At 47.4% G+C, this 27,347-nt stretch overlaps 1 protein-coding gene across 6 annotated transcripts in view; it reads left to right on the forward strand.

The window, feature by feature from the left end:
• Positions 1–27,347, forward strand: part of LARGE1 (LARGE xylosyl- and glucuronyltransferase 1) — a 529,018-nt gene that overhangs the window by 481,355 nt on the left and 20,316 nt on the right. For all 6 annotated transcript variants that reach the window (XM_087448983.1, XM_087448982.1, XM_087448981.1 and 3 more), the window contains 2 exons: positions 10,066–10,229; positions 19,729–20,007. In XM_087448983.1, the coding sequence (XP_087305109.1) occupies positions 10,066–10,229; positions 19,729–20,007 (443 nt within the window). The remainder of the gene's footprint in view (positions 1–10,065; positions 10,230–19,728; positions 20,008–27,347) is intronic.

Raw genomic sequence — 27,347 nt, forward strand, 5'->3', positions numbered from 1 at the left:
AATGGTAAAAGAATGATCCACTGTCGTGTTAGAAGTTAAATTATGAAACATAATAAGCATCCAAAAGGTGTAAAGAAGAAAAAACAAGATGAACACAAATGAGTTTTCATATTTATATGGAATTGTGAGTCAATAAATGGTGTCTGCAGACTTAAAGCTTCCTTATCCCATGCCCACAGCAGACATCACTAATTGATGACCCCACTCTTTCCTCCTGGGCTCAGCCCCAACCCCAGTATCCTCGCCAAGACAGCACTCCAGGGAATCAGTGCCAATCTCCAAGTGATGACATGGGAGATGCTAAAGCCTCTTGGGCACCCCTGCACTAGGCATTAGTCACTCTAGTGTCACCTATACTGGCACAGCTGTCTGTGCTATTTCAAGACCTATTTCAAGACCTTTGTCTGCTTTCTTCTGGCCTTTGACAGTTGGAGATTTTCTACAGGGAAATGCAGCTCTAATCTTCACCACAATAAGGGAGGAAGGCATTATGAGTCATACTTCACAGATTAGGAAACCAGAGCTCAGAGATGAGTTACTTGCCCAAAGTCAAACAACTCCTAAATGGTGGGGCCATGCTTGTGTAGGGGAGGAGGAGATATTCTTCTACCCTTCTGGGTTCTTCTGGCTGGTCTAAGAATTAAATTAACACGAGTCAGAATAAAGGAGAAAATCAAACGAGTTTAATAACGTGTATACATGAGAGAAACCCAGGAAAACGGAGGAACTCGCCAAAATGGCTGAAGCCACCACCATAGGTACCATCTTCAGCTAAAGACTAAGGAGGATGTTGAAGGTAGTGGTTTGAGACTTCAAAGGGGAGGAAGGTAGTTTACAAAGGCAAATGTTTAGTAAACAAATGTTTGCCATGCCTTGCAGAGACAGTGGGACATGGAGAGGACTTTGATCAAATGGGCCTTGCTAGGTTCCTCCCTGTCTACCACACTTAGTTCATATTATGCTATAGTTATCTATGGTGATAGCTCCTTCTTGGAACAGGTCTTCTATCTTAAATTCTTTTAGGCAGTTAGGGGGAAGGCCAAAGTTTCTTCCTGAGTCTTTTGTTCTTAAAAATAACCAATCCAAAGAGACACATTTTGGGGTAGCAAATTCTGCTCTCCTACAATTGGAAACCAGTCTTCCTAACTATAAAGTGACATACCAGGGCCATGCTTCTCAGGTCGATGTAGCTCCAGAGTTAAAACTAACATCATAACTACAAGTCATTCAGTAATCCTCCTAGTTGTTTTTACTTGTATAATCCTTTTACTCTTTCACGAACCCTGCAAGATTGCTATGATTATCTCCATTTATAGAGGAGGAAATGGAGGCTCAGAGAATTGAAATCATAGGATGGGTTGGTGGCAGCACTGGCAGTGGTATCAAGTTGACCCACAGCTGAGTGTTCTTTCTACAACTATGTACAACACTCTGTGATCTGAAATTACAATCCCTGCCCCCTACCCCAGTGCTCCTATCTCCCTATCTCCTTCCTTTATTTTTCTCCATCACTTATCACCAATCAATATGTCATACTCTTGGCTTTTTTATTTTGTTGATTATGTCTCCCCCACTGGAATGGAAGCTCTGTGATTGCAAGGATTTTTATTTGTTTTATTTGTCAATATATTTTTATGCCTATGAAAGACTGCCTGGCATCTGATATGTGCTCAGTAAATTTGTTGAACAAATGAACTATTACAAGTCCTTTTCTTGAAGCATTTGTGATGTGCTAGAAAGTTCTCTGTACTTGAAATCAGAAAACCTAGCCCCAGAACTAGGTCTATGACTCTAGGCGTAATTCTTGCCTTCCACGAGCCTCGGTTTTCTCTCCTATAAAATGGTTAGTAAACGAACCCACCCCAGGCTGTTATGAGGTTGAAGGGGTTGAGGTGTGCTAAGTGCTACAATCCACAGGAGGTGTTGTTACCAGTGTTGTCCGGAAAGCTCGTCCTGGACACCTTCCCTTCCAGCCGCTCCGGGATCCCTGCCTTGCCTCTGAAACAAGGGCTCCTAAGCTCATTTCCCTCATGCTGCAAGGGTGATGGGCTGCCTGCGGGGCCACGTTCTCTGATACTGAGCCCTCGAAGAGGAAAAGACATCGGCATCATCGCGGCTCAATTAGAAGTTAAAAATAAGACACATATAAACAGATTCTGTAAACACTTTACTCTGCGCAGCAATGGCAGGGAACAGGTGGCTTTGTGGAAACAGCTGTATCCCGGAGAAACCCCCGAGGAAAACCAGAATGCGTTATTGCTCTCTCGTGCGAGCCGCGTGTCATCGGCTCTTGAATCACGCGGTGGGCAGCAGAGCCCGGGGTGGACGGCACCCAGAGCCCGACGACAGGCTGCCCGAGGCCGGTCCCAAGTGACCCTTCACAGGCATGTTAAGTCCCAGAGCCTGCAGGGTCCCCGTGTATGCCTGGGAGGCCAGGGGGGATAAAGGAAGGAGCCATGGGGTCAGGATTCTCAGTGGCTATGTCTGGGCCATAGGCTCGCCGTTGTGGGGTGTCTGCTTTGCTCCTGTCCGGCTCCAGCACGCATACATCCCTCTTCCCTGCCCCTGGGCTCCAGCTCTGCCAGGTGCTCTGCCCTCCTGTGCCTCTGCAGCAGCTCCCTGCCCTCTTCTCCGTTTGGCTGAATCTTCCTCCACTAACTGGCTCCTTGTGCAGTATGTAAGAGGGCAGCTATGGAGCAAGACTGCCTCGTGTAAAATCTTAGGAATACCAGCTATGGGATTTCAGGCCATTGACTTAAACTCTCTGTACCTCAGTTTTCTCATCTGTAAAATGGGAATCATGATTAGCCCAATCCGATAGGCTTAATGAGGACTAAACAAAGTAAGATAGGTCATGAGCTAGGTCACTGTGGCACACAGCACATGCCCCCCAAAATTAAGTTCTGAATATACACTATTATAATTGCTATCTTGCTTCTTTGTTCCCCCACCCAGGCTATTATGAACAGTTTAAGTACAGAAACTGGGGTTCATTCCCCATTCTTAACACAGGGCTTGGCATAAAGTAAGGGCCTGTTAATTGTGTGTGGTGTACGAATTAATACTGATTCCTGGGATGGGGGAGACCAGGCCTTTTTCTTCTTTATTTCCTTAAAGCCTAGATCAGTGCTGGGCAGATCCCTTCTGAACCTTTGCTGAACAGACCTAAGCCCACATCTCTCCCCTCCCACAAAAGAATGAAAGGGGCCCATGGTTTGGTGTCCTTGGTAAAAAGTGTTTTGGGTTCCTGGAACTTCGTTGATTAATAGACACAGCAGGCAGCCAGTAAGCTGGTAATCTTTCCCTACCTGTCTGTGGGGTTTAATAAAATGTAACTGTTTCGTGGCAACCTCAGGGAAGAGCTCTGAAGTAGGCTGCGGGAGATGTGACTTAGAGCCCCAGCTTCTCTGAGCAGATCTCTGATGCCCGGTTTCCCCATCTGTCAACTGAGGCCAGTAGGGCCTGTCTCATGCAGACATTGGGAGGAAGAGGTGAAGTAATGGGTATCAAGGCCGCTGAAGAGTGAAAGTCAGTTGAAAGTATAAAGCAACATTCTTGAGTGTTATTTTACCCATCGGAGGTCTCCACCATTGTTCTACAGTATCAGAAGGGGAGGTGTTGCAAGAAGAAGTGGGTGGTCCCAGGGACTCCTTCCTTGGTCCCTTGTGCTCTGTCGTCATCACTTATCGGCTAGGAGAGTTCTAGTGGGCGTGTTGGTTAAGGTAACACGAGCAATTATAAAATGGGCTCAGCATGCTGAACGTTGATTAGTCACATAAAGTCCAAATGGGTGTTCCTGATTGGCAGGTGGCTTTTCTCCAGGTTCAGGGGCCCAGACTCCTTCCATCTTGTGGCTCTGCCCTCCACAGAGTCTTAAACTCCTCTACTGGATGCTCTTGCTCTGGCTAACAGAGTGAGGATTGTGCATGAACCAGCCTTGAAAATGGTGCCTGTGGCAGCCAGAATCTGCCCACATTCCACTGATCAGAGCTTGGCCACACGACAGTTACCCCTACCTGCAGGAAGGTTGGAAGTACAGCCTAGCTATTCTCCCAGGAAACGAGGAGAATGTGAACATTGGTGAGCGCAGAAGGTCTCTGCCACCAAGGGGAATACATGATTCAGTCCTCTACTGTCACAGAACCATTTCGAATTAGAACTAGAAAGATCCCCAGAGATTAACAAGGCATTGTAGTGACTTGATTATGTACAAGAACGTGGAGGAAATACACCTGGGTTTGAATCTTGGCTGCTCTGTTCACTCATTATAAGACCTTGAACAAGTGGCTAAACCTTTCAGATGATGGACATCTTCATCTATAAAACAGCACTGATAGTAATCCCTAACCCATGGAGTCGGTGTGAGTATTAAATAAGAAAGTGCCCACAAAGCTCTCAGCACATTACCTGGCCTGTGAGCATGTGATCCTTAAGAGTTATTTTACGAAGCCAAAACTCTTTGTCTTAACTATTGGGAGAAATGACTTGCTCAAGGTTACGTAGAAAACGAGTGTCAAGGGAATCTGGTCTCAGTTTTCAGTTTCCCATAATCTCTCTGTGTCGTTTTTTCTGGCTTTGAACAGAAGTCCATTAGGCCAGAGCCTAGGGACACACTTCCAACCCCTCTGAATCCTTAGGCACTACCAGCCATCATTTCTGGCAGCTCAGAGGTCAGTCTAGGCCACTGTCCTGAAGGATGGGAAGAAATAAATGCAAACTGCTTATAGGGCCATTTTCCCTGAGTCCAAATCTCCCTGTGCCTCAGCTGGCTGCCCAAAGAAGCAATTTAGCAAATGCATTTTATCGCAAGAGAAATCTGTCTTTTGTTTCTGTGACTTGCTTGTCAGGAGCCCCCTGCTCCCCCCGTGGCGTGGCCAGAGTGTGGAGTGTGGTAGCATTCAGGCTCTGTTAATGAAAGCCCTCCCTCCAGCTCAGCATCTCCCTGGAGAAATTGCTGGTACCCTGGGTGGAAAGGAGGCGGTTTTTAAGCCGTGTGAGTCTCCCCCTTGAGATAACATCAGCCATGCAGTCAGCAATAAGCAGTCCTAGATTAGAATTTGAAAAGGTACATAATGTAATCATAATGACATTGCTTAGGTTCGTGTAGCACTTTACAGTTTACAAAGCACTTTTACATGCATTAGCTCATTTGAGAAAATTGCAGGGAATTAGTTAAGTACCGAAAAGTATAAAGAAGCCAATAAAATTCATCTCTGAATCCACTGCTCAGAGAAAAGCTTTGTTAACATTGTAATGTGTTTCCTTTGGTCTATTTTCTATGTGTTTTTGTGTTTGTCTTTTTGCTGTATGAGGATCATACTGCGTATGCATTTTTATGGCCTGCTTTGTCCATGGAGCATTGTATCTTCCACCAGCTCATTTGATCCTCACATCCAACCCCCAGGAGAAAAGCAATTGTGTTGTGAAAATGTCCCTGGTGTGGGGTCCGAAGACTGGACTCCCAATCCAGACTGCTTCTCTCTAGCTGTGTAACTGGCAGATTGTGGAAATCCTCTGAGCCTCAGTTTCCTCTTTCTAGAACAGAGATGTGTGCTGAATGTTTTTAGATTAATAAAGCAATGCACCTGAAAACATTTAGCACTGTACCTGCTCATAGTGGGCGCTCTGTCCACATTAGCTGAGCAAAGGTGCAAACCACCATGTTGATAATAAATATAATGTCAAAGCTCAAGGAAGGCAACTGGTTGGTCCAGAGTCCCATAGATTCTGACATCACACCTGGTATGATCTCCACAATACCCCAGATGGTTGATAGACAATAATATTCCCTAGATCCTGCCCCTTAAGCACTGTGATGGACACAGGTGACCTTGGGATGCGGGTATACCCAGGACTGCGGGTATACCCACCCTACAAGGGCAGGCCATACCTTGGTAGTCCTGGGAGCACTTTCGTTGGTCACTGTTCCCTTTCTTTACATGCATTGGCTATGAGTACATCCAATGGAGGCTCCTTGAGCATACAATATGCCTTAGATGGTCTAGGTACAGGGGCCTCAAAGAAGAATGGGATACAGCTCCTGCCTTTAGGAGCCCACTAAATGGGTACTTTTTAGCACGTGGCTCTTGGAGCCATTTCCCTTGGAATGTCGTTCTCCCCTCACTCAAGAGTGTGTGCCTGTGTATGTATAAGTGGGAAGAGAGACCCCCATACACACATGCACTTCTCATGTTCTGGTCACTAATCTTCTTTCTTACATGATGAGGATAACCTTCTCCTTTGAGGCCTCATTAAAGAAAGACCCTTTTCACCACACACACATATCCCCACACTTTCCCACGCCTCTCTCTGCTGGACTGGAAGCCATGCACTCACTCCTGTCAACATATTAAAAACACAACACAGGTAATGGATTGTAATTCATCTTTGGGTGGTGAACGTGATGTCATCTATGCAGAAATAGAAGTATAATGAGGTACACCTGAAATTTATACAATGTTAGAAACCAATGTTACTGCAATTAAAAAAAAAAAAAAACACAAAGCAAACACCCTAAAAGCAACTCTGCTTTTACAAAGAACTTTGCAGATGTTTATTCTCTAAAGGAGAAGAATCGCTTGTGTTCTTTTGCAGTGTGGGTGAGAAAGGGAAGGAAGATCTCAGTTGGTTAAATTTCCTCCTGGGAGCCACATTCTGGTTTCCAGGCATATTTGGGTTCCTCAAGGAGAAAAATAAGGGGACTGTCACTGACACTCATGAAACAGGGGCTCATCCAGCCCCTGCCTTCCCTGCTTTCCAGCCCCTTGCCATGGCATCTCCTTCAAGTCATGTTGGAGGACAGAAAGCATCCACCTGGGTGTCTTCAGGGGCCCAGGTGTTTCCTTTTCCTAATGTGACATCTGTTGAGTCTTCTAACACGGTACTCCTCCTATGCAGAATCTCTTGGAATCCTCCTACAATCCTTTGGGGTAATTACTATCATTATGCCCATTTTACAGTTGAGGAAATTGAAGGGTTAAGTAACTCACTCACTCACCCGAGATGGTACAGGCGGGGGTGGGATAGAACCAGGCACCTCAGTCACTGTACTGCGTCTGCTTCTGGATGCTGAATGAGCATCTTTCCTAAAGAGGCAGCTTGGTGGTGGAGGGACACAGACCCAGGTTTGACCTCCCTGAGGGACCTCAAGATCTCAAAACTGCTTTTTCAGCTATCAAATGAAACTCCACACGCCTCACTGGAGGGCTCTACAGAAAGGGAATCACGTGTGCCCAGCACCTGGTGCATTCTTGCTTGCTGTTCAGAACCTTTTCAGCCATCACAGACCCTTGAACTACAAATACAGAAGCAAATAATGGGCTTCAGAATGAGCACCTTCCATGCATAACATTAGGAGATACAAAAGGAAAATTAGAAAGACAGGCCTGAACGTCACAGTGATGACAGCCTTCCTGTGTGCAGCACATATTTCTCATGCATGCAACACGTGAATGTCGGGCACCTGTCATGCGATAGGCACGGTGCTGGGGGCAGTGGGAAAGTGTCACAGTCTTGCCGGGGAAGTTGCCCTTAAATAATTTTAGTTCAAACTGACAAGTGCTTTAGCGGAGTTAGCAAATTGAGTGCTCTTGGAGCTCAAAGAAGAAATGGGCCAGCTCTACCTGGCAGAGTTAGCAAAGGTCTCACAGAGAAGGCGGCATCTAAGCTGAATCTTGAAAGGTAAATGGAAGGTCCCCAGGTGGAGAAGAGTGGGTGAGGTGGGGGAGGGCATGCAAGAGGGAAGAACATATGCAAAGTCCTGGAGGTGTGGAGGAAAGGCAGGCTTGGGGAGCAGAGAGGAGATCATTGGTGCAAGTACAGAGAAGGTGGGATCGATGAGTCAGAGAGAGAGTATATGATTTTCAATGAGGATCTGGGTTTAATCCTGCAGGCCAGAAGGGGTCACTTGGCTCATAGGATCTTAGGTGGCATGAGAATTCCAGCATCCTGGCCTTAGAATAGTTACACTCTTGGCATAGTGGGAATCTTCAAATAGGCAACAACGTCAGATTGGGCTTGAAAAGCTAAAGAGTATCCCTGATTGTATCCTTTCTAGTAGTTAAAAATTTTAGATAGCCGAGACTGTCTCATAGCTCACTGGATCTCAGTGGTTCCCCAAGTGGCGTTTGGAAATACGCGGGTGCATTTGGAGTTGTATGGCCATCTGGAAGAGGCTACAAGCATTTAGTGGGCCAGGCCCAGGAGGCTAACCGCCCCGTGATATGTGGGACAGGCTCGCATAACAGAAAAGCACCCCACACAGTGTGCCAGTGACACTCTGTCAGTTGTCTGTTGCTCCAAACCCATAAAACCTAGCGGTGTACAACAAGAAGTGTTTGTTGAGGCAGCTCTGCTGATCTTGGCTGGGCTCACTCCCGTGACTGGGGCACTTGGGGCGATCCTGCTCTGTTCCAGGTGTCTCTCGTCCTCCAGCAGGCTAGCCCAGGCATTTTCTCATGGCGGTAGGAGAGGTGCAGGAAACACGCACTTCCTCTGAAGCCTAGCCTCAGGATTGGGGCAGCATTGCTTCCCCACCATTCTGTCATCCAAAGCAGGTCACAAGTCCAGCCCAGATTCAAGGGTCAGGGAAGTAAGCTCTGTCTCTTGAGTAAGCATTACCGGAAGTCACATGATAAAGGGTAGGGATGTAGGGCAGGGTGAGGAATTGGAATAGTTAATGCAATTGTCTGCCATAGCACACATCCTGAGAAATAATGCCATAGCTTAATCTATGATGACGATGGTCTTAACTGCTAGAAGGTTATACAGAAGTGAGTTGGTAAATTTCTTGTTGATTACTACACTGTTGGTTTGGAGATTTTAAAAATATATATACCTTCTTCTTGGAAAAATGTTCTCATACATTCAGCCGGGTTAGTAACTCTAGTCGTGTAAACTTTAATCTGTATTCACCTATGTGGCATTGTGTGATGGACAAGGCTGATGTAACAGAAAAAATATTGGAACCAGCTTTGCGACCTTTGGCAGATTATTTTTTAACAATCAAGTTTATTGAAATACAATTTGCAAATGATAAATCCACCTGTTCTAAGTGTATAGTTCATTGAATTTTCACTAATGTGTGCACCCATGTCACTCACCATCGCTTGAATCATGACGTAGCACATTTCGTCCCCCAAAAGCTGCTCTCCTGCCTCTTCCCGGTCCATTCACTCGGCTACCACATATCCACTGGTCTAATTAACATCACTGTCAAAGTTCTACGTTTTCATTGCAATTCTTCATCTATAAAACATAGTCCTGCCTGCTTGGGAGGGTTTGGGGATTTACCCAAGACGGTTGTGTGTCGGTAGCTGTGTATCGGCAGATCTGGACACCTGTGTCTCTGCATCTGCTTAGGTCAAATGCTAAGTCCTTAGTTCCCTGTTCACAGGTCAGCCCGTTCTTTCAGTGGTAGGGTAGGAAGGAGAAGGGTAGAGCTAGGCAAAGAACTTCTACCAGCAGATTAATGAAGTCAGACTTTCAGAGGTTAGAAAGAAGAGAAGAAGAAAGAGAAAAGAGTTGGTGCCAAGACTCTAACTGGGATGAATTTAAAGGAAAAGATTTTTCGTTTGGTTTATGGGTTTGTTTTGTTTTTCTCTCCAGTAGCTAGTACAGGGAGTGAAGTCTGTAGCTCTAGGGGGAGAAAAGCATGAGGTCACACAAAGGTACAGCCCTGTTCGGTTTGTGTGCCTCTCTACTTTGATGGTTTCTGCCTGTTCTTTGAAACTGTTGTGCTAGGTCATCTAGGAAAACATTGTTTGTTTGTTTGTAAGGAGTTTGTGGTTGATTATATGTTCGTCAATGATCACCACCATCATTCTCAGCTCAGAGGGGGCTCATTTCTCAGATGGCAAGGGTCAGCTCAGCTGTCCTGCCTTGTGCCTTTTCTGAAATTAGATTAAATTGCAGAGGAAGATGCAAACAGCGATCCCGTCCTTCTGTGAGTGGCCCATAAACAACGTCCAATGGGTAACAGACTAGGGAGGGTGGGGCACGATGGGCAGGCTCCTGGGCCCCCTCGGAGCTTCCTTCTTGTTCCCACGCCCCCTTCCTACCTTTTAGCTCCAGAAGCAGCTCTCTGAGCTGGATGAGGACGACCTGTGTTATGAGTTCCGGCGAGAGCGGTTCACCGTTCACCGAACCCACCTGTACTTCTTGCACTATGAGTATGAGCCCGCCTCGGACAACACGGACGTCACCCTGGTCGCTCAGCTCTCCATGGACAGGTATGGCAGATGGCCCGCCCTCCACACAGTCCCCTCCCTGCGGCTCCTCACCTGGACACAGGCTTGGAATATTGAAGCCTGATGAGGGAGGGCTTGTCTCATCCCCTCTCCAGCCCTGAAAACCGAGGACTCGTGTCTTTTGGTGGGGGTGGTGGTGATGATGGTGGTGGTGGTTGAGGATAGAGGAAGAATTGATTCTGAAAAACAGAGCACTCCTCAAATCATGTCAAAAGAAAGAGAATCATTGGGAAACACATAGACTGGAGGCACAGTCGTTGCTGGAAAGCAATTGCTGTTCCATTGCCTTATACATGTATTCATGCGACAACCATCCATCGAGCCTCTACCAGGCAGTTCTGACATGATCCCTGCCCTTCCGTGGCTTACAGTCTAGTGCAACCAATTCTCAACCTTGGCTGGGGACAAAGTAGATCCCCTGGGGAGCCTTTAAAACAAATTCATGTTCAGGCCCCACTGCAGACCAGTTAAGGAAAAATCTTTGTGGGCTGGAGACCTTGCCTTGTTTTAAGTTCCCAGTGTGCAGCCAAGGTTGAGAACATGGGGCTAGGAGTATAAACAACAAAAAGTAATTAAGGAACATGATTATAATTGTGATAAGTGCTTTAAAGGAAATGAGATAGATAATAACAATGTCAAGTGAGGGGCCTTCTTTAGGTGGTATGGTCAGGGGAAGTCTCTCTAAAGAGGGGACATTTCTGCAGAGACCTGAAGGATGAGAAAGGAGTCAGGCATGCGAGTTGCTAAGAAAAGAATTTTCCGGGCAGATGAGACAGCAAGTGCAAAGGCTCTGTGGTGGAGAGGGCTTTGCAGATTCAAAAACCTGATAGAAGACCACTGTGGCTGAAGCATAGCAGGGGATCGAGAGGAAAGTGGCATGAGATTAAGATTATAGAACATTAGAAACTCATAAAATATTTGGATTTTCTTCTAAGCGTGGTGAGAAGTTATTGAAGAAATTTACACAAAGTTACGTGATCTAATTTCTGTTTTTGAAGACATCTCTCTCGCTGCCAGGAGGTAAATGGATTCAAAGTCCTGAGGCCACTCACTCAGGGCTACACAATTTTTCTACACCTGGCTGTCCTATGTGCCTGCCTCCCGCCTCCGCTGACTGGCTTCCTCTTCGATTTACACATGGCCCACAGTGGCTGCCCTTGCCCCGATTTCCTTCCTGTCATCCCCCGTCAGCTCCCACAATTAGGAAGGGAGTTTGTTGGGCTCATTTTGTCTTCGCATCACCTCGGAGATGCCTGTCCAGCCTTTGGATGAGATTCCATGGCATTGTTTTCAGGATTACCTGAGCAAATGCCTGGAAAGTGCTGAGAACAGTACCTGGCACACTTACTAAGTGTTCAATAAATGTCACTTGTTATTAGTCATGAATGATTGACGAATGAGCAAACAAATGAAAGACACAAACTCAGACACGACAAAGTTCACATATAGCCCGTGGTCTGGCGTTCGGGTTAGGGACCGGAACCTGACATCTGGAGGCATCTGGGAGTGACTCATGCTGAGTGTGGCCTATGGAAGCAGATTCCTGGCTTTGTGAGTCCCGCCGCTTGTTAGCGAATGATTGCTGGTGGAAGTAAATGGCTTCGTTGGCTAGTGGTTTCCTGGAGATTTACAGGCCTCCAGGACTCCTGTGCAGAAGCACAGAGAACTTGCTGACCGTACCAGGTGACAGGTAAGGACAGATGAGACAGAAGGGACAGCACAGAGGTCCATCCTGGCTCCATCCTTGACTTGCTGTGTGATCTCAAGCGAGGTCTTTCCCTTCTCGTGGCTTGTTTTCTCGTCTCCAAAATTCACGTGATCACTCAGCAAATATTATGTAAGCATCTATTGCTATTGCGTGGCAGGCTCTTGTGGGGCCAGGAATATTTATAAGACCCTATTCCTGCCTTCAAGGAGTGTATAGTGTATTCAGGGCTCAGACAGCATATTAGTTTTCACTGGTTATATAACAAATTACCACAGATTCAGCAGCTTGAAAAACACATTTATTATCTTACAGTTTCATGGGTGAGGAGTCTGGATACGTGTTAGCAGGGTCCTCTGCTCAGGGTCTCAGGACTGAAATCGAGGTGTTGGCTGGAGCTGTGATCTCCTCTGGAAGTCGGCGTCCGCTCCTAAGCTCGTTCAGGTTTTGGCAGAATTCAGCTCAAGGACTGAAGTGTCCGTTTCCTTGCTGGCTGTGGGCTGGGGTCCTTCTGAGTTCCTGGAAGCCACCCCCATGTCTTAGTTGTGTGGCCCTCTCGTGGTATGGCAGGTTACTTGTTCAAAGCCAGCAGGAGAATCTCTCTGGTCTGTTATGTTGCGTAATCACAGGAGTAATATTCCATCATATTCCCAGGTTCTGCTCAGACTTGAGGGAGGGGGCTATATAAGGTGTATACACCAGGAGGCAGGAGTCTTGGCCAGCTTAGAATTCTGCCTGCCACAGACAGGTAACAGGTTCTTACAGTAGAGAGATGCTATGAGAGCCCATGGGAGGAGCCCTCATCCTGGTCTGGGCCAGAGAAAGGAAGAGAGAGGGGATGTGTCTGAGGGGAGGTGTCACCTGCATTGAGTTGGAAGCTGAGTAGACTGACAGTTGAAGGCACGTAGAGAGAGAAGGAAGGATCCCCAAGGTGGAGTGTGCAGCGTATTCACAGGAGGGAGAGGACAGCAGGTCCACTGGGGAACACACAGGGCTGAGTGTGCTTGGAGCTTAGGGTGCGTAGGGTGTAGGCGAAGCAGAGGAGAGCAGATGAACTTGGCCTGGTAGGCAGGGCCTGGATTACAGAGGGCCTTGGGGAAACCAGGGGAGGTGGCCATCCCTTCCAGCTCAAACCTGTCAGGCTCCCAGTGAGGCTCCATGAGGCACCGACCTAGCCCGGTGTCCCAGAGTCACCCCTAAACTTCTGCGTCCCTTTGGCTTCTCACCCAGCTTTCGGTCTGGGTGCATGCACTCTCCTCGACCAAACAGCACAATAAAAGTCACCAGGCCATTACAGACCTCTTTTCACATTTCTTTTTCCTTCTCCTCTATGCCATTTAAAATGAAAATAAAGTCTAATCCCCGATGTTCATGCTCAGCGATGGTCTAGTTTGGTCTTCTATTCTCCAGGCAGCGTAAATGCACCTCAAGCCCCTCGGATGAGGTACCTGAAGTTCAGATCCTATAATCTGCCCAAGTCAGTGAGTTCTAGATAATCCCAGGTTCCCATCTCTCAGAGCATCCCTGGCTGTCCTCACTGACATTCACGCCTCCTAATAATGCATCATCATATCAGCAAAATATTCTGAATCAAGTTTAGTAGCCAGTGGCTCCCTCCGAACTCAGGAGAAAATGAAAGAGGCAAAGAAATCGGACGTACTTTCTAATCAGAATAAAAAGTGGCCCGACAGTGAATAACTTGGTTCCTGGAGTCAGACGCTGTGGGGTCTTTGTGGTTCTGCCACAAAGTTTAACCCTTGGACAAGTCACTTAACCTCTTTAAGCCTCGGTTTCTTGGTCTGTAATCTGGGAATAATAATTACAGTGGCTCCCCACTAAAGTCATCGTAACAATCAGATGAGATCACGCGTGCCCAGGACTTAGCCCTGGCATAGATTGAAGGCTTCCTAAATGATGCTAGCACTATTGGCCAAAATCTTTACATTTGTGGTATTGCACAGAAGGGCACTAGACTTAACAGACAGAGAGCTCTGGGGTCAGATCCCACCAGCTCCTTTACTCTTCAGCTGGTGATCTTGGGCAAGTCACTTAACTCCTTTGGGTATCTTTCTCCTTCTATGAAGAGGGTTAAAAATCTTTGCCTCATAGGGTCCTGGTTAGGGTTAAACAAGAGACTCTCTGTGGAAGCACTTGGCACATATTTGCTGGATCTGAGCACCCTGACCACAGTATCTGCACGTGGTAGATATTTAGGAGAGGTAAGGTGATACAGAGGAAAAAGGGAGAGAAAGACCCGAGTTCAAAGTCCAGTGGCACCGCTCACTAGCTGTGTGAACTTGGGCAAGTTACTTAGGCTTTTTGAGCCTCACTTTACTTATCTGTGAAGTGGCAATAATCCTGTCAAGGTCGCAGATTGTTGTCTGGGTTTATGAAACAAAAGGCTGGAAGGTGCCCAGTGAGTAGTGGGTGCGCAACAAATATTAGTTTCTCTCACCTTAATTATTTTTTTTAACCTCTCTGCTCCCTATGAAATTTGCTATCTGGAATTTACAATTAGAAAGAAAATTTTTTTAATTATTCACAACCCAAATCTATCCTTCTGTATATACTTGTTATCAACAAAAGAATACAGGCAAAACAGCCCCTCCTTCTGTTGTCAGCTGGAAGCATCCTCCTGGCTTGGGCTGCAGGAAACCCAACAGGACCTTCCCTCACAGCCCGCTTAAAAGAAAGTCTCAGCACCTCTAAGATCTGCGGCAAACGCTAACCCCAGAGGCCTTGCCTTCAAAGCACACAAATCCCCCAGCATGGCAGGCACATGATCTCCCCTAACGCATTGTGACAAGGATTGCCATCCCGACAATACCTCAGAGAACCCAAGAAATTCCACACTCTAACGAGAGATGCTTAGCAGGACATAATCAAAAATTATAAAGCGGCACCACAAGCTGGTGAAGACGGTAGAAATCCCTCCTTGCACTCCATCCTACACATCCAATTACGATGCAGCAGGCTGACTGGTGCCTGTTGGATTGATTTTTAATTGAAGAAACATTTCGAGTGTGTTTGTAAACCTTTGAGTCAGAAGTAGGCCCTACGTGAATGCCACAACAAATTAGAAGAGCCGGTGTGCGGGCTTCTGTGCCCGGCTCCCTCTGGAATTCCGTTCAGCAAGGATGAACCTTGCTGCCGCAGCTGTGGAGCCAAAGGCCTGCTCCTCTCCCAGCCACTCAGGAGACCTGCCTCCCGTCCTAGCAGTGGATGAGAATGGCTGAAAGAGCAGAGCGGGCTGGCCAGGACAGATCCTGATTACAGCATCCTTGCTGCCTGGCCGGGAGAGGCTTTGCTCTTTCGTGTTCCTTTGACAAAGTCATGAGGTACTAAGCTGAAGTTAGTACAGGAGGCTGATGGTCTTCTCTCTGTTTTCGGCGAGTGGAGGAAAGAAAACATGAGCCGAGCTAACAGGGCTCCATCCTTTAGAGCCACGCTGCTCCAGCGGGCAGCACAGCTTCACCAGGAACTTATTAGAAATACAGATTCTCGGGCCCCACCCCAGGCCTACCAAACAGGAATCTCCAGAGTGGGCCCAGGCATCTGTGTTGTAATAAACCTCCCGAATGATTCTCAGCATGCCCACGTTTGAAAAGCAACATTCTCGAGAGTGAAAGGGAATTCTCTGTGTAACAGCCAGAGTGATCTTTGAAACATATACGTCAGGTCACATCATTAAAACACTGATGATTTCTTATTGCATTTGGAATGGTGTTACAGCCCAGCATGGCCCTCAAGTCCCCATATGCCCTGGCACCTGCTGGCTCACCTGCATCTCTCTTTCTGCCCCTCACTCGCCCATGTTCCATCCCCACTGGTCCTGTTGCTTCTGACTTGAGCATGCTCAACTCAGTTTTATCCCAAGGACCGTTCCGTCTTCTTAGAAAGCTTTTCTCCCAGACTTAGTCAAGGCCAGATCCTTCTCCTTATCCAGGTCTCAAATGTCACCTGCTCGCAGGCCTTCCTGGGCCAGCCCTCACCCACCATTGCTCTTCATCCTGTTTCCTGTTTGGTTGCCTCTGTAGCTCTGACTTCACTCTGAATTTATCTCGGTTTGTTTATTGTCTTCTCCCCCTGCTAGGAAGAGGCTCCAGAAGTGCAGGAACCTGGTCTGTCTTGTTCTTTCTGGGGCCCAGCACAATACCTGCCCATTGCAGATACTCCATCAATATTTGTTGGATGAGCGCACGTTTGAAAGGCAGAAATCAAACCCGAGGAGGAAATTACAGCTGTCGTAGGCTGCGTGCCTGCTGCGTATCTAGCTTTGTGCCAAACACTTTGCAGTCACGAGGTGGCAGTCACAAGGTCCCAGAGCAGCTAGAGGCAAGCCCCACCAAACAAGCACTTTTTAACGCCCCTGTTTGTGCTGTGTTTGCTGATATCCCCTGGACCAAAGCAAGTCATGTGGCCAATCTAGCATCAGTGTGGGAGGGTATTACCAAAGGGTGTAGATAGAGGGAGAGGAACGATTTATAGCCATTTTTTAATCTACAAAGGTATTATTATCCTCAGTATGTGTATGTGGAAACGGAAGCTCAAAGAACCATCATCACTTGCTCAGGGATGCTAACACAGCTGGGAGTTCAAACCCAGGTCTGTCTGGCCCCAGAACCCACAGTTGCACTTCTGTACCATGCAGCCCACCTGGCTCCTGTGTACCAGATTGGAATCGGCTGCCTTGTATGGAGTGAGTGTTCCATTCCAGCAGAGGCTGAGTGGCCACCTACCTCGGCTGCTTGGGCTGACCGAGCTTCTAGAATTCCTTCCAATCCTGGTCTTTTAGGTTCTGACCCTCCATCTCCCTGCCTGCTCCCTTATATCTACACAGATCACACGAGGCTTTCTGTCTCAGTAGGACTTCCTGCCTGTTTCTAGATCTGCCAGACATCTCTCCTGAGCCTTTGCCCTCCTCTTCCCGGTGTGAAGCAATGATGGGCTCTACGGGGAAGTGGAGGAAAGCATGGGAAGGAGTCAGAACTGTGGGTCCCAGTGTTAGCCCTTCCACGCACTCATCGTGTGCTCTTGAGCAAGTCATGCCCCTCTCTAAGGCCGAGCTCTTTCATCATAAAAATGGTATAATCAGACTGAAAAATCTCTGAGACTCTTTCCAAACTGATAATTCTGTAGTTTTAGAATTAATCTTTGTCTCTTGAAACACTCTCCATTGGCTCAGGTCCTTGCTGTGCCAGGTACTTCATTCATCTTCCTACATAAGAGACCAAAGAAAGACTCCATGCAGAGCTTTGGGTCAACAAGAGCTACACGGGAATGAACCTTCTGGAATGGGTTTGGGGAGAGACAACCAGGAGAAAGGTCAGGAGAATGGAGGATCTTTGAGGCAGACCCAAGGAAGACTGAGGAGGGGGAGGAAGGAATAGAGAGAAGCTGACACGCAGAGAAGAACAGATTCTTGTTTGGAAAACAGACAATGAGGAGAAGATACGTGAGGACATTTTTCTCAGCCTAACACCAGTGCATACTGAATAATGTTCTGGATCCTGGGTGTTGCGCTCAGACCTGGGCATGAATCCAACTCCTCCGCTTTGTAGCTCCGTGGCTTGAAAGGAGTCACTTCACCTCCTTGAGCTTCCTCACCTGTAACACAGTGATGAGAATCTCAACTTTATAGAGCTACTGTGAGTGTTAAAAAGGATAACAACCAAGATGTGGCTGGCACCCTGTAAGCAGCGGATGAATGGTAGAGATTTATTATATCGTTATCACATTTTATACATTATCATCATTATGAGAAACCTCGGTTTGTCACAGTTGTTCAGGTCCTGGCAGAAAGCTCGGTTTTAAGGGTGAAGAGGTTGGAGGGGTCAGGGCCAGTGGCAGGGAAACAGAGGTGGGTTGTGTCATCGTTAGTTCTTGCTGGCTGAGGTTCCACGGAACCTCTGGCCCCATTTCCTGTAAAGCCCACGAGAATGTGATGTTGTGACGTCAGCAGCACCTTTCTCCTGAGAACCTGAGGTATTTTGTGTCTCTGTTCTCACTCTAAACTCTTCGCAGAGCTTGAAAGAAGGGCTGCGCCAGGGGGGCTTGCTCCGTGCTTGGAAAACTCACGACACAGAGTCAGAAACCAAGTCAGTGGGAGAATCCATGGCAGAATCTGGCCTCTCTTCACACCCAAACACCTCCTACATCCACTCCCTCCAGCAGCTCTTATATCCACGTATTAGAAATTATTCTTGCCGTTTACTCCCCAAATCTCAAAGGATTTGTGCACACAGCTCTCCCTTGCAAATGCAGAGTCCCCCCCCTTTGCAGACCGTGAAACAGAGGTGCAAGTGGGGTAATTCAAAATCCCAGGTTCTCAGAGCCCAGCAGAGACCAGGGCCTGTAGCAGAGGCCAAACGCAAATTTCAGGGAGCTTAGGCATTGTGGAGAATGTCATGCCTCTTAAAAAACCAGCTTTGGTCCATTTGATTAGCAGGTGTTATAAAGTATGAGAAATGGAGGGCATTTTACCCCTATGAATATATTAATCCTCTGTAGTGAGAGAGGATGCAAATCTGGGCAATACCAATTCACAGAATTACTGAGAGGAAAGCCTTGAAAGTCTGTCGAGAAAGCCATTGACACAGATAGGTGTGCCCATTTTCTTTTGTTTAGAAGCATGGAAATGCATGGAATCTATTTCCTGGTAATCATCTGAATAAAGTGGGCATTCTGACCAGGAGACTGCTGATTATGTACCTCTTGCTGGGTAGGGAAAAAAAAATTGAAATAGGTTTTTGCTGTTTCTTAACCATAGGTTTTAGGTACTAGGCACTTCTAATGGCCTTTGAAAAGAAAAACATCCTTATAGATTTCACTTGAAATATTTCTGCAGAGCCCACTCTGCTGGAAGCACCTTTGTTTTTTCTCTGGGCTCTGTTCTTTCTCCACTCTCCTTAGCTCGGTGCCTCTCAGGTAGCCTTGCAGAATTGGCTGGTGCCCTGCGGCAAGAATGGCTCTGGAAAGTGAAGACAGCTTCACGCTAGGCATACTTTGTCCCCAACATTCACACGTTTTTCCATTCCCTTTGCCAAAAACCCAGTATTTTATCCTCTCACCATCTCCAAGGCCCTGTCCAGGTACCTGTCTCCACATGTCTGGCCAAGTCCAAGAATCAAAGCTGACTGGATATCTGGAGCCTCAATTCCTTCATCAGGAAAATGGGGAAAATGACAGCTGGTGCATAGGGTTGTTGGGAGAATTCTGGAAAGTCGTCTGGTGCATAGTAATGAGTGGGTAATTGTGGTTATTATTACTCTTGTTCTTACTGCTTGTTTTAATGCTCCTTGGAACTCATGGCCTCAGTCTGGCTACATCTTCTATGGCTGGTTACTGCTTTAGGAGAGTGTAGAGCTGTTGTACACCTTTGCTGAGAGAGAAGGAGAGGGATAGGAGTTTTGAGCTGGAAGGGGATTTTACATCATTTGATATGATTTTCCCCACCCCCTGTTGAAAAGAGAAGGAGTCTGAAAAGAAAAGGCTTATCATGGATATAACTCTTGATATCACTCATTCAGTTGGAAGCATATAAAGATGAGAACCAACAAGGTAAGTATTTTTATGCCCATTTTATAGATAAAGGAACTGAGGTTTGGTGATTTGCCCCCATCACACAGTGATTCAAGTTTGGAGGACGGATTTGGATTCAGAACTGGTTGACCAAGTTTGGATAGAGTTAGAGGCCCCCAAGGAGGCCGGGCAGATGATAGGGTAAGATCCCTGAGGCTCACCTCCCCTGTGGCTCACCTTCCCTGTCTCCCCCAGGCTCCAGATGCTCGAGGCCATCTGCAAGCACTGGGAGGGGCCCATCAGCCTGGCCCTCTACCTGTCGGACGCCGAGGCCCAACAGTTCCTCCGCTATGCACAGGGCTCCGAGGTGCTCATGAGCCGCCACAACGTGGCCTACCACATCGTGTACAAGGAGGGCCAGTTCTACCCTGTGAACCTGCTGCGCAACGTGGCCATGAAGCATGTTGGCACGCCCTACATGTTCCTGTCTGACATCGACTTCCTGCCCATGTACGGGCTCTATGAGTACCTCAGGTGAGGACCCCTGGGGCACAGGCTGGTGCGGTGCTGGACCAGAACGGCCCCTAGGGTCATCGTCCAGTCCAACACTTTCCTCTTATAGATGGCGCAGCCGAGACCCAGTAAGGGGACGGGACCTGCCCAAGTCCACCCAGAGAGAGAGCTCCTGACTGCCAGGCTTGGAGGGGCCGTTAGGCAATTCAAGGTCTTCATTTTCCTGATGAACAGACTAGAACCCCAGTTTGCGTAGTGAAACATTAGTGGCAGAGCTTGGTCTAGGAGACACCTCTTTGGTCTCCCAGTCTAATGTTCTTTTTATAACTTCTATGAAAACATACCATCCCTCTTCCAGTTTTAGATCTGATAACCCTCATCTCACCATTCTAGAAAGTCACTGCCTATGCTGTAAAACAAACCTACATGATGGTGATGGCTGACATTTATTGAAGTGCTTGCTGAGTGCCAGGCACTGTTCTGAGCGCATGACAAGTAGGATTTCATTCCCTTCCCGCCCAGTCCCTGCCGTGGGTGCTATTTTCATCTTCATTTTCCCAATGGGAGGCTGTGGAAGTGAGACTGTAAGCCGGTAGCCAAGGTTACACACCTAGGCAAGTGGGAGCCATGGTCACAGCACCACCAGCCTGACTCCAGAGCCATGTGCTTAGTAACATCCGAGGTTGCCTCGGTGACGCTCCAATGACCCTTCCCAAGTCTCCCGGCGTGGAGGGGCAGGCGTCCAGTGGCAAGAGAGAGCAGTCCGCTCATGAAAGACTTATTAGATGGCTGTGTGGGGAGTAGCATTTATGATGGAATAATAAATAATCTCAACGGAAAGGGACTTCCGAATTCATATAGCCTGAAAGTCCCCATGTGAGAAAACTAGTCACAAGGTGTAAGTGATCAAACACTTTAAAAATCCTTTATTACTGTCATTTGTCAGCATGAATTGTCTCTGCTACTGAGTGAGTGCTTGCCTGGATCCAGGTACCATGAGAGGTGGTTTGCACATATTAATTATCCTACTTGATCCACACGTCAAGCTCAAAAGGTGGGCATGGTTAACCGTGGGGAACGGTTAGGCTCAGGGAAGCCAAGTCACCCGCCCGAGTCCACAGAGCTTGCTCCAGGATTTGAACCAGTGTCTGTTGGACTCCCAGTCTGCAGGCCACCCTGCCGCATGCGTGTCTGCCTGCTCTGAGGTTTCTGCCTTTCCCAGATGAGCCAGAATATGATTTCTTTCTCTCTTGCCCTCCCTCCTTCCTTTTGTGTGTATGTGAGAGTGTGTGTATGTGAGTGTGTGCATGTCTGTCTGTCTATCTGTCTCTGTCTTTCTCTTAGTATCTCTGTCACTCTTTTTTTTTTAATTTATTTTTTTTCCCCCAAAGCCCCAGCAGATAGTTGTATGTCATAGCTGCACATCCTAGTTGCTGTATGTGGGACGCGGCCTCAGCATGGCCAGAGAAGCGGTGCGTAGGTGCGCACCCGGGATCCGAGCCCGGGCTGCCAGCAGCGGAGCGCACGCACTTAACCAGTAAGCCACAAGGCCGGCTCCTCTGTCACTCTTAAAAGAGCTTCCAAAAGAGTTTAAACCTCTTGTACTGAAGTCAGAGCATAGTGTGATATGCGTGCCCTCCCTGCTCTGCTCTCTCTGGGGAAGGCAGCTGTGTTCTCCATCCACGTTCTGAATCGGGTTTCCTTCCAGGGTTCTCCTGGGTGTTCGTAGCATCGATCCCTCCCCTGTGAGCAGGAGGAGCCCCCCCAGCCAATCTCTTGAGAACAGCAGAGTGGGCAACCCCAGGGCAGCATATCCTTGGTCAGGGAGGGTGGGAGGCATCTTCCCAAGGATCATCGGCTGTGGTACGAAGCACTGAGAACCCCATCTCCTGACCCCACAGGGTTCCAGGATCGGATCTGTCTCCCAGCTCCCACTCCAGCTGGGCCTCGGAATCCCAGTGTGTGTAGTGAGGGCGCCCCCGTGTGGCCAGACAGGGCTTTCAGCCCAATGCCTGTAGATTCTGAAACCTCATGAGCTTGCAGGATGGCAGGCTCTGGGCGTCAGGCAGGGCTCCCAAAGGAACAGATGGTGGGGGTGAGGGCCGCCCTCAGCCAAGAAGAGAGAGGCTTCAGGATTGGGCCATAGCACATCGTCCACCCTTCTGGGGCTCATCCACAGGAACACCTGAGGGGCCTTCTCTCTGACCAGTTAATAGTGAACTGACCCCATCTTGAAAGTCTGTGGTCTCTACTCTCCCCATCCAAGCAGTATTTTATTATTTTACCTCTTGGTCATGGTGTTTTGAAAAACATTACACATGAACAGACTGTGTTTTTCTGTACTATTCCTGTGTTTTATTGATCAAAGACACCATTAATTGCTCCTGAAGCCCTTACTCCACATGAGGTACCCCGTGTTGCCCAGTAATTAATATTGTCTTAACGCAGAGCCACTTGAGGTTTTAGTGGGCTGTAGCCAGCTCATCACAGGAAGGTGTGTGGTTCCTCTCGGGGGTTTTGAAATATTGTAAATTGCTCCTAAAACTCCACTACTTTATTCACAGGCCCTATGGCATTCCAGAGACCCTGAGTTGAGAATAAATGATCTTGTCCAGGCCTCTCTTAGTACACATGTGGAAACCGAGACCAGAAAAGTCAAGTGGCTTGCCCATCCAGAGTGAAAAGTTACTGTGACTTTCCTAATTTTTCTTCTCCATCCACAATATCCATTTATCTTTTCATTCATTTAGTGGGTAAACATTTATAAGGCACCTACTATGTGCTCCCATATCTGTGAACCACACAGATGTGATCTATGAATCCCAGAGCTTATAGACCAGGGGGAACAACAGTTAGTTAAAGATGCAAGTTCAATAAAGTTATTTAGGTACTGTGATGGGGGTGTCCAGATGGTATTAACCTAATCTGGGGGTGGAGGGAGCTTAGGAAAGCATATCCTGAAGAAGTTAGATCTAAACAGAGGCCTGAAGGCTGGGTTGAGTTAGCCAGTAGAGGTGGTGGTGTTCCAGGTAGAGAGAGAGATCCATTCCAGAGATGCAGGGTGGCTGGAGGCTTGCTGGGGAGAACAGAAAGAGATGATGTGGCCAGAAATGTAAGCCAGGGTGGGTCCCACAGGTCTTCTCACAAAATATGCTAAGGAGTCTGGACTTGATAAGGGAGGGGGACAAGGGAAAATCACTGAGAGAATGGTGTGATTAGATGTGCATTTAAGGAAGATCATTCTAGTTGCATCACGGAAGGATCACGTCAGTAGGACCAGAGGAAGGGGTTAAGTTAGGGGACTGTTGCACTAATCCAGGTGAGAGATGATGGATGCCCGGGGAAGGGATCTGAAGTAGCAGTGGAGACAGACAGACAGGCGAGAAAGTCTGCAGCTGAAATCAATAACTGTCTGCAGAGGTGTCTGGACTTTGAAAGGGAAGACAGGGAAGCTCTTTCAGATGCTGCCACCTGAGACTTCCTTTGCAAAGCCTGTGCCCAGGAGTCCTGCCTGCTTTGGCCCGTTTCTCATGCTGGCGTCCTCTTGGTCTGCTGTGCCCATGTCCTTCCTGGACTGAGCAGGATATCATGGCATTGACTTTGAAAGTTATGGTGGACAGGGCACTGGCTGAGACCCAGGAATCCTCGTTCCCGCTTGCGCTCTTTGCCGTAGCAAACTGTGTGACTTCCAACAATTCTATTTTTTTTCCTCACTGTAAAATGAAGAAATGGACTTACCAGGACCTTGGCCTAAAGGAGCCAAGAATGCTGAGTATGATTCTCTAGGGAAACCACAGCCCCCATCTCAGTCACTCCAATTGTGGAATTATTGCTCTACGTTGTGGGGAGGGGGGTCAGGTCTAAGGTCTTCACATTTTCAAAAGGAGCTGGAAATCGGGAGTTTCATATGTTTTATTGTTATATGGACAACTAATTTTTTTTTAAAAAACTTAAATGCTGTTGAGCCAGACCAAACATGTCTTCAGGCTGCATAGAACCTGCCACCCCCACTCTGGACCACGTTTGTGACCTCTGACCTAGATAATTCCTAGGCAGCGGAATTTTGAGAACTGGTAAGGGATATGATTCAGAAGCCCCAAATAAGCACGCGCTGTCTTTTTCGTATGAAGATAACCATATTGACTTGCCATTGGCTTCAGGAACATTTTGCCAGTGAGTGGGATGAATTTGTTTCTGATCACACACTAGAAGCAGATGTGTTTCCCTGATTTGGGATGAGGTTGGGGTACTGTTTGTCACGGTAGCTGTGCACCCCAACAAAGCCAGCGGACCCTCCTAGAGACTGACTTCTTCAGCATGGCTGTCCAACAACATGCTCTACCCAAGCTTTGTTATAAAATATTAATATTAAAAACAATGATAGTTGCAATGATGATAGTTACAATTTATTGAGCCCCTACTGTGTGCCAGCACCCCTGCCAGCTGCTTTGTTTATATTGCTTCTGTTCATCAAACTTCTCCGTGAAATAAGTGCCACTACAGGTGACCAAACTGAGGCCCCAGGGAGGTTCAATGTCAGTGTCAGATGAGGAATAGTCTCTCGCTAATGGAAGAAGCCAGATCACTCTACACCCCAGGATACGGGAGCAGGCTGATGGCACCCCCAAACACTTACTCATGTCACCCTTTTTGGGGGGCCTACGTGGTTACCCAAAAAAGTTCAGCAGCATAGCTCCCTGAGCAATTGCTTAGCATCCAGCTAAGATTACAGCAAAAACAAACAGATCGATTAGAAAATAATGAAATCAGTTATATGCATGGACATAGCTGCAGAGTTGCACTAAAATCTCTCTCCCACCCCTTCACCTGTTTCTTCTAAGGAGCTTGAAGAAGTGCAGCTTTCACTCTTGATTTGAGAAATGTCGAGTGGAATTCAGTAGGGCATGGCAGAAGTCTCGCAGACCTGCCTTTGAATCCAAGTTCCGCCACGCTTATCAAGTATGTGACTTGGGGCAGCTTACTTAGTCTCCCCAACGCTCTGTTTCCTCAGTTCACAAAGGGGTAAATAGTAGCCTCTTGTGGGGGTATAGTAGGTGTTCAACAGGAGTTAATCTTCTGGCCTTTGGCCTATTCACAGCACTCACAATTGAACTTTGCTGGCCCCCACCCATAACTGCTGCCACTGCGAACTCTGCCACCTTTGGTACTTCATAGGGGTAACTTGATACAACCATCTCAGTTTTTTTTCCATATGAAATGAGAAACTATATACTCCTATTCATTCATTCAAGAAGATCTTTAGTGAGCACCTGCTGTGTGCAAGGCTGTGTGCTGCACTGTGACTGTGCTGTCCCTGGAGTCATTCCCACCCTGCATTTCAACGCTGAGTATTCCTTACTCAGCATTTACTTGACCTTGGGAAAGATACTTAACTTCTGTTTCTTCATCTGTGAAATGGGATCATATTACTTCTTCCCTCGTAAGATCTTGGGAAGATTAAATGCAATGGGATTTGAGAAGCACTCAGCACAATGCCTGGAACATTCCACATTCCACGAATATACATGACCTGTCTGCTGTGGCCAGGCACTGTTCTAGGCACTGGGCTCTCACGGAGAACAGCACAGGCCAGGTTCCTGCCCTCATGGGGTTTACGTTCTACAGGGCACTCCAGCTGTCAGAGCTGCTGCTGTTCTTGTTATCAATACAGATACAGAAAGAAAAGATACAGGAGCTCAAAGCAGATGACCCAATGTGGGTGGACAGAGAAGGCCTCCCACCTCTATCACGAAAAGAGGTGATAACTAGTTGAGTTTAGGCTTGAAGGACTAATGGATATAAAGGCATGAAATATCATGGCATGTTCGAGGAAGGTTCCAGAAGGCAGAGGGATCCAAGGTGGGAGGCCTAGGCAGCTCCCCTCAGCTGGGACTTTCCATATCCATGAGCCTGGGGCAGGTTCTCACCTCTTTCACTAACCCTCCGTAATCCTCATCTGTGTTCAATGCCTGAGGCTCAAAACATCCCTGCTTTGTTTTGCAAACGTTGCCTTTGCTTTCTGGGGACAAACGTGCCACCCTAGGCAGAGACTAATATTCTGACCGTGTACAGGGATGAGAAATTTCAGTTTTATTCTGTTCTCTCCAGGATGGCGTCTAACCACCCACCCCTATCCCATTTCCCCTGGCACCTAATGGCCGCTCTATAAATATTTGTTGAATGAGTGCAGAAATCTGAACAAGGCCAGGTAGAGGTGGCACCAAGCAATGCCACTGGCTGCCTGCCAAGGGACATTACCAGGTGGCATTTCCCTGGGTTAATTCATCATTTTAATTCCACTGTCTCTATAACATTTAACATTTATTGAGCACTTACTGTGTGCCAAGCACTGTTACAAGCACTTTCGCATGGATTTTGTCATTTAACCTCACCTATAATTCATTTTACAGACGAGAATGTTTGGGCTAAGTAACATGCTCACGGGCACGGCATTACTAAGTGGATAACTAGTGTATCCTGGGCTTATTCAAAGGCTTCTGTGCTTAACCTGTTTATTGATCCAGTTGCCTGATGGCCCCGCCTCCACCATCATCATCATGGCCATGATCATTGTCACGAGTTGTATTTATCAAGTGCGTTCTATGCGTTGGAGGACTGTCATACCTCTACATGAGATAACCCATTTAATCCTCACAAAACCCCACAGCCCAGATACTAGTACTATCCCCAGCTCACAGAGGGGAGAACTGGGGCACAAAGATGTAACTTGCTTGAGAGTACAAGCTGGTGAGTGTCTAGGTAGGACCTGAATCAGGGCAGTCTGCTCCAGAGCTGCCATTCTAGTCACAGAGCTATTGACTGCCCCTCCCGTGACCCACAGCCAGCATTTAACATGGTGCCAGCTCACAGAAAGCACTCGGGATGTTTACCTATGATTGCTAACGGTAAACATTGGCAGGGCAATGGGGTCATTAAATAGGAGTGAATAGGAATGTAGAGGATTATAGGAGCATGGCACCATAAACTATAGTTTTTCTTTAAAATTTGCCCCCAAAGCTCGTTCTCAGCTTCTCTTTCTTTCCTACCCCTCTCTGACTAACAGGTTCTCCCTCTGGATATGTTAATACCTTCAATTTAGGAGCCACCAGATCTGGCCGGGGTCTGGGAGCCCTCCTGGCTCTCCAAATGACTGCCCGTCTCTGACTGGATCCATTATGTGTGTATTTTACGGTTACACTCTCTGTGGGCAGCCTTGTCTCCCTCATTTGCAAGTCCTTGCTGTTGTCCCCACACACCTCCTGGAAGCCTGTCCGCCAGGAACTCATTTCCTAAGCAACTATAATAGAATCCGAGCAAACCTTATTACCTGGCCTCCATGTTCAGGGATGGGAGGAAGGGAC

This window comes from Ceratotherium simum, chromosome 25 (genome assembly GCF_057802395.1).
Source record: "Ceratotherium simum simum isolate JZ-2026a chromosome 25, ASM5780239v1, whole genome shotgun sequence".
In the NCBI taxonomy this organism is placed as follows: domain Eukaryota; kingdom Metazoa; phylum Chordata; class Mammalia; order Perissodactyla; family Rhinocerotidae; genus Ceratotherium; species Ceratotherium simum.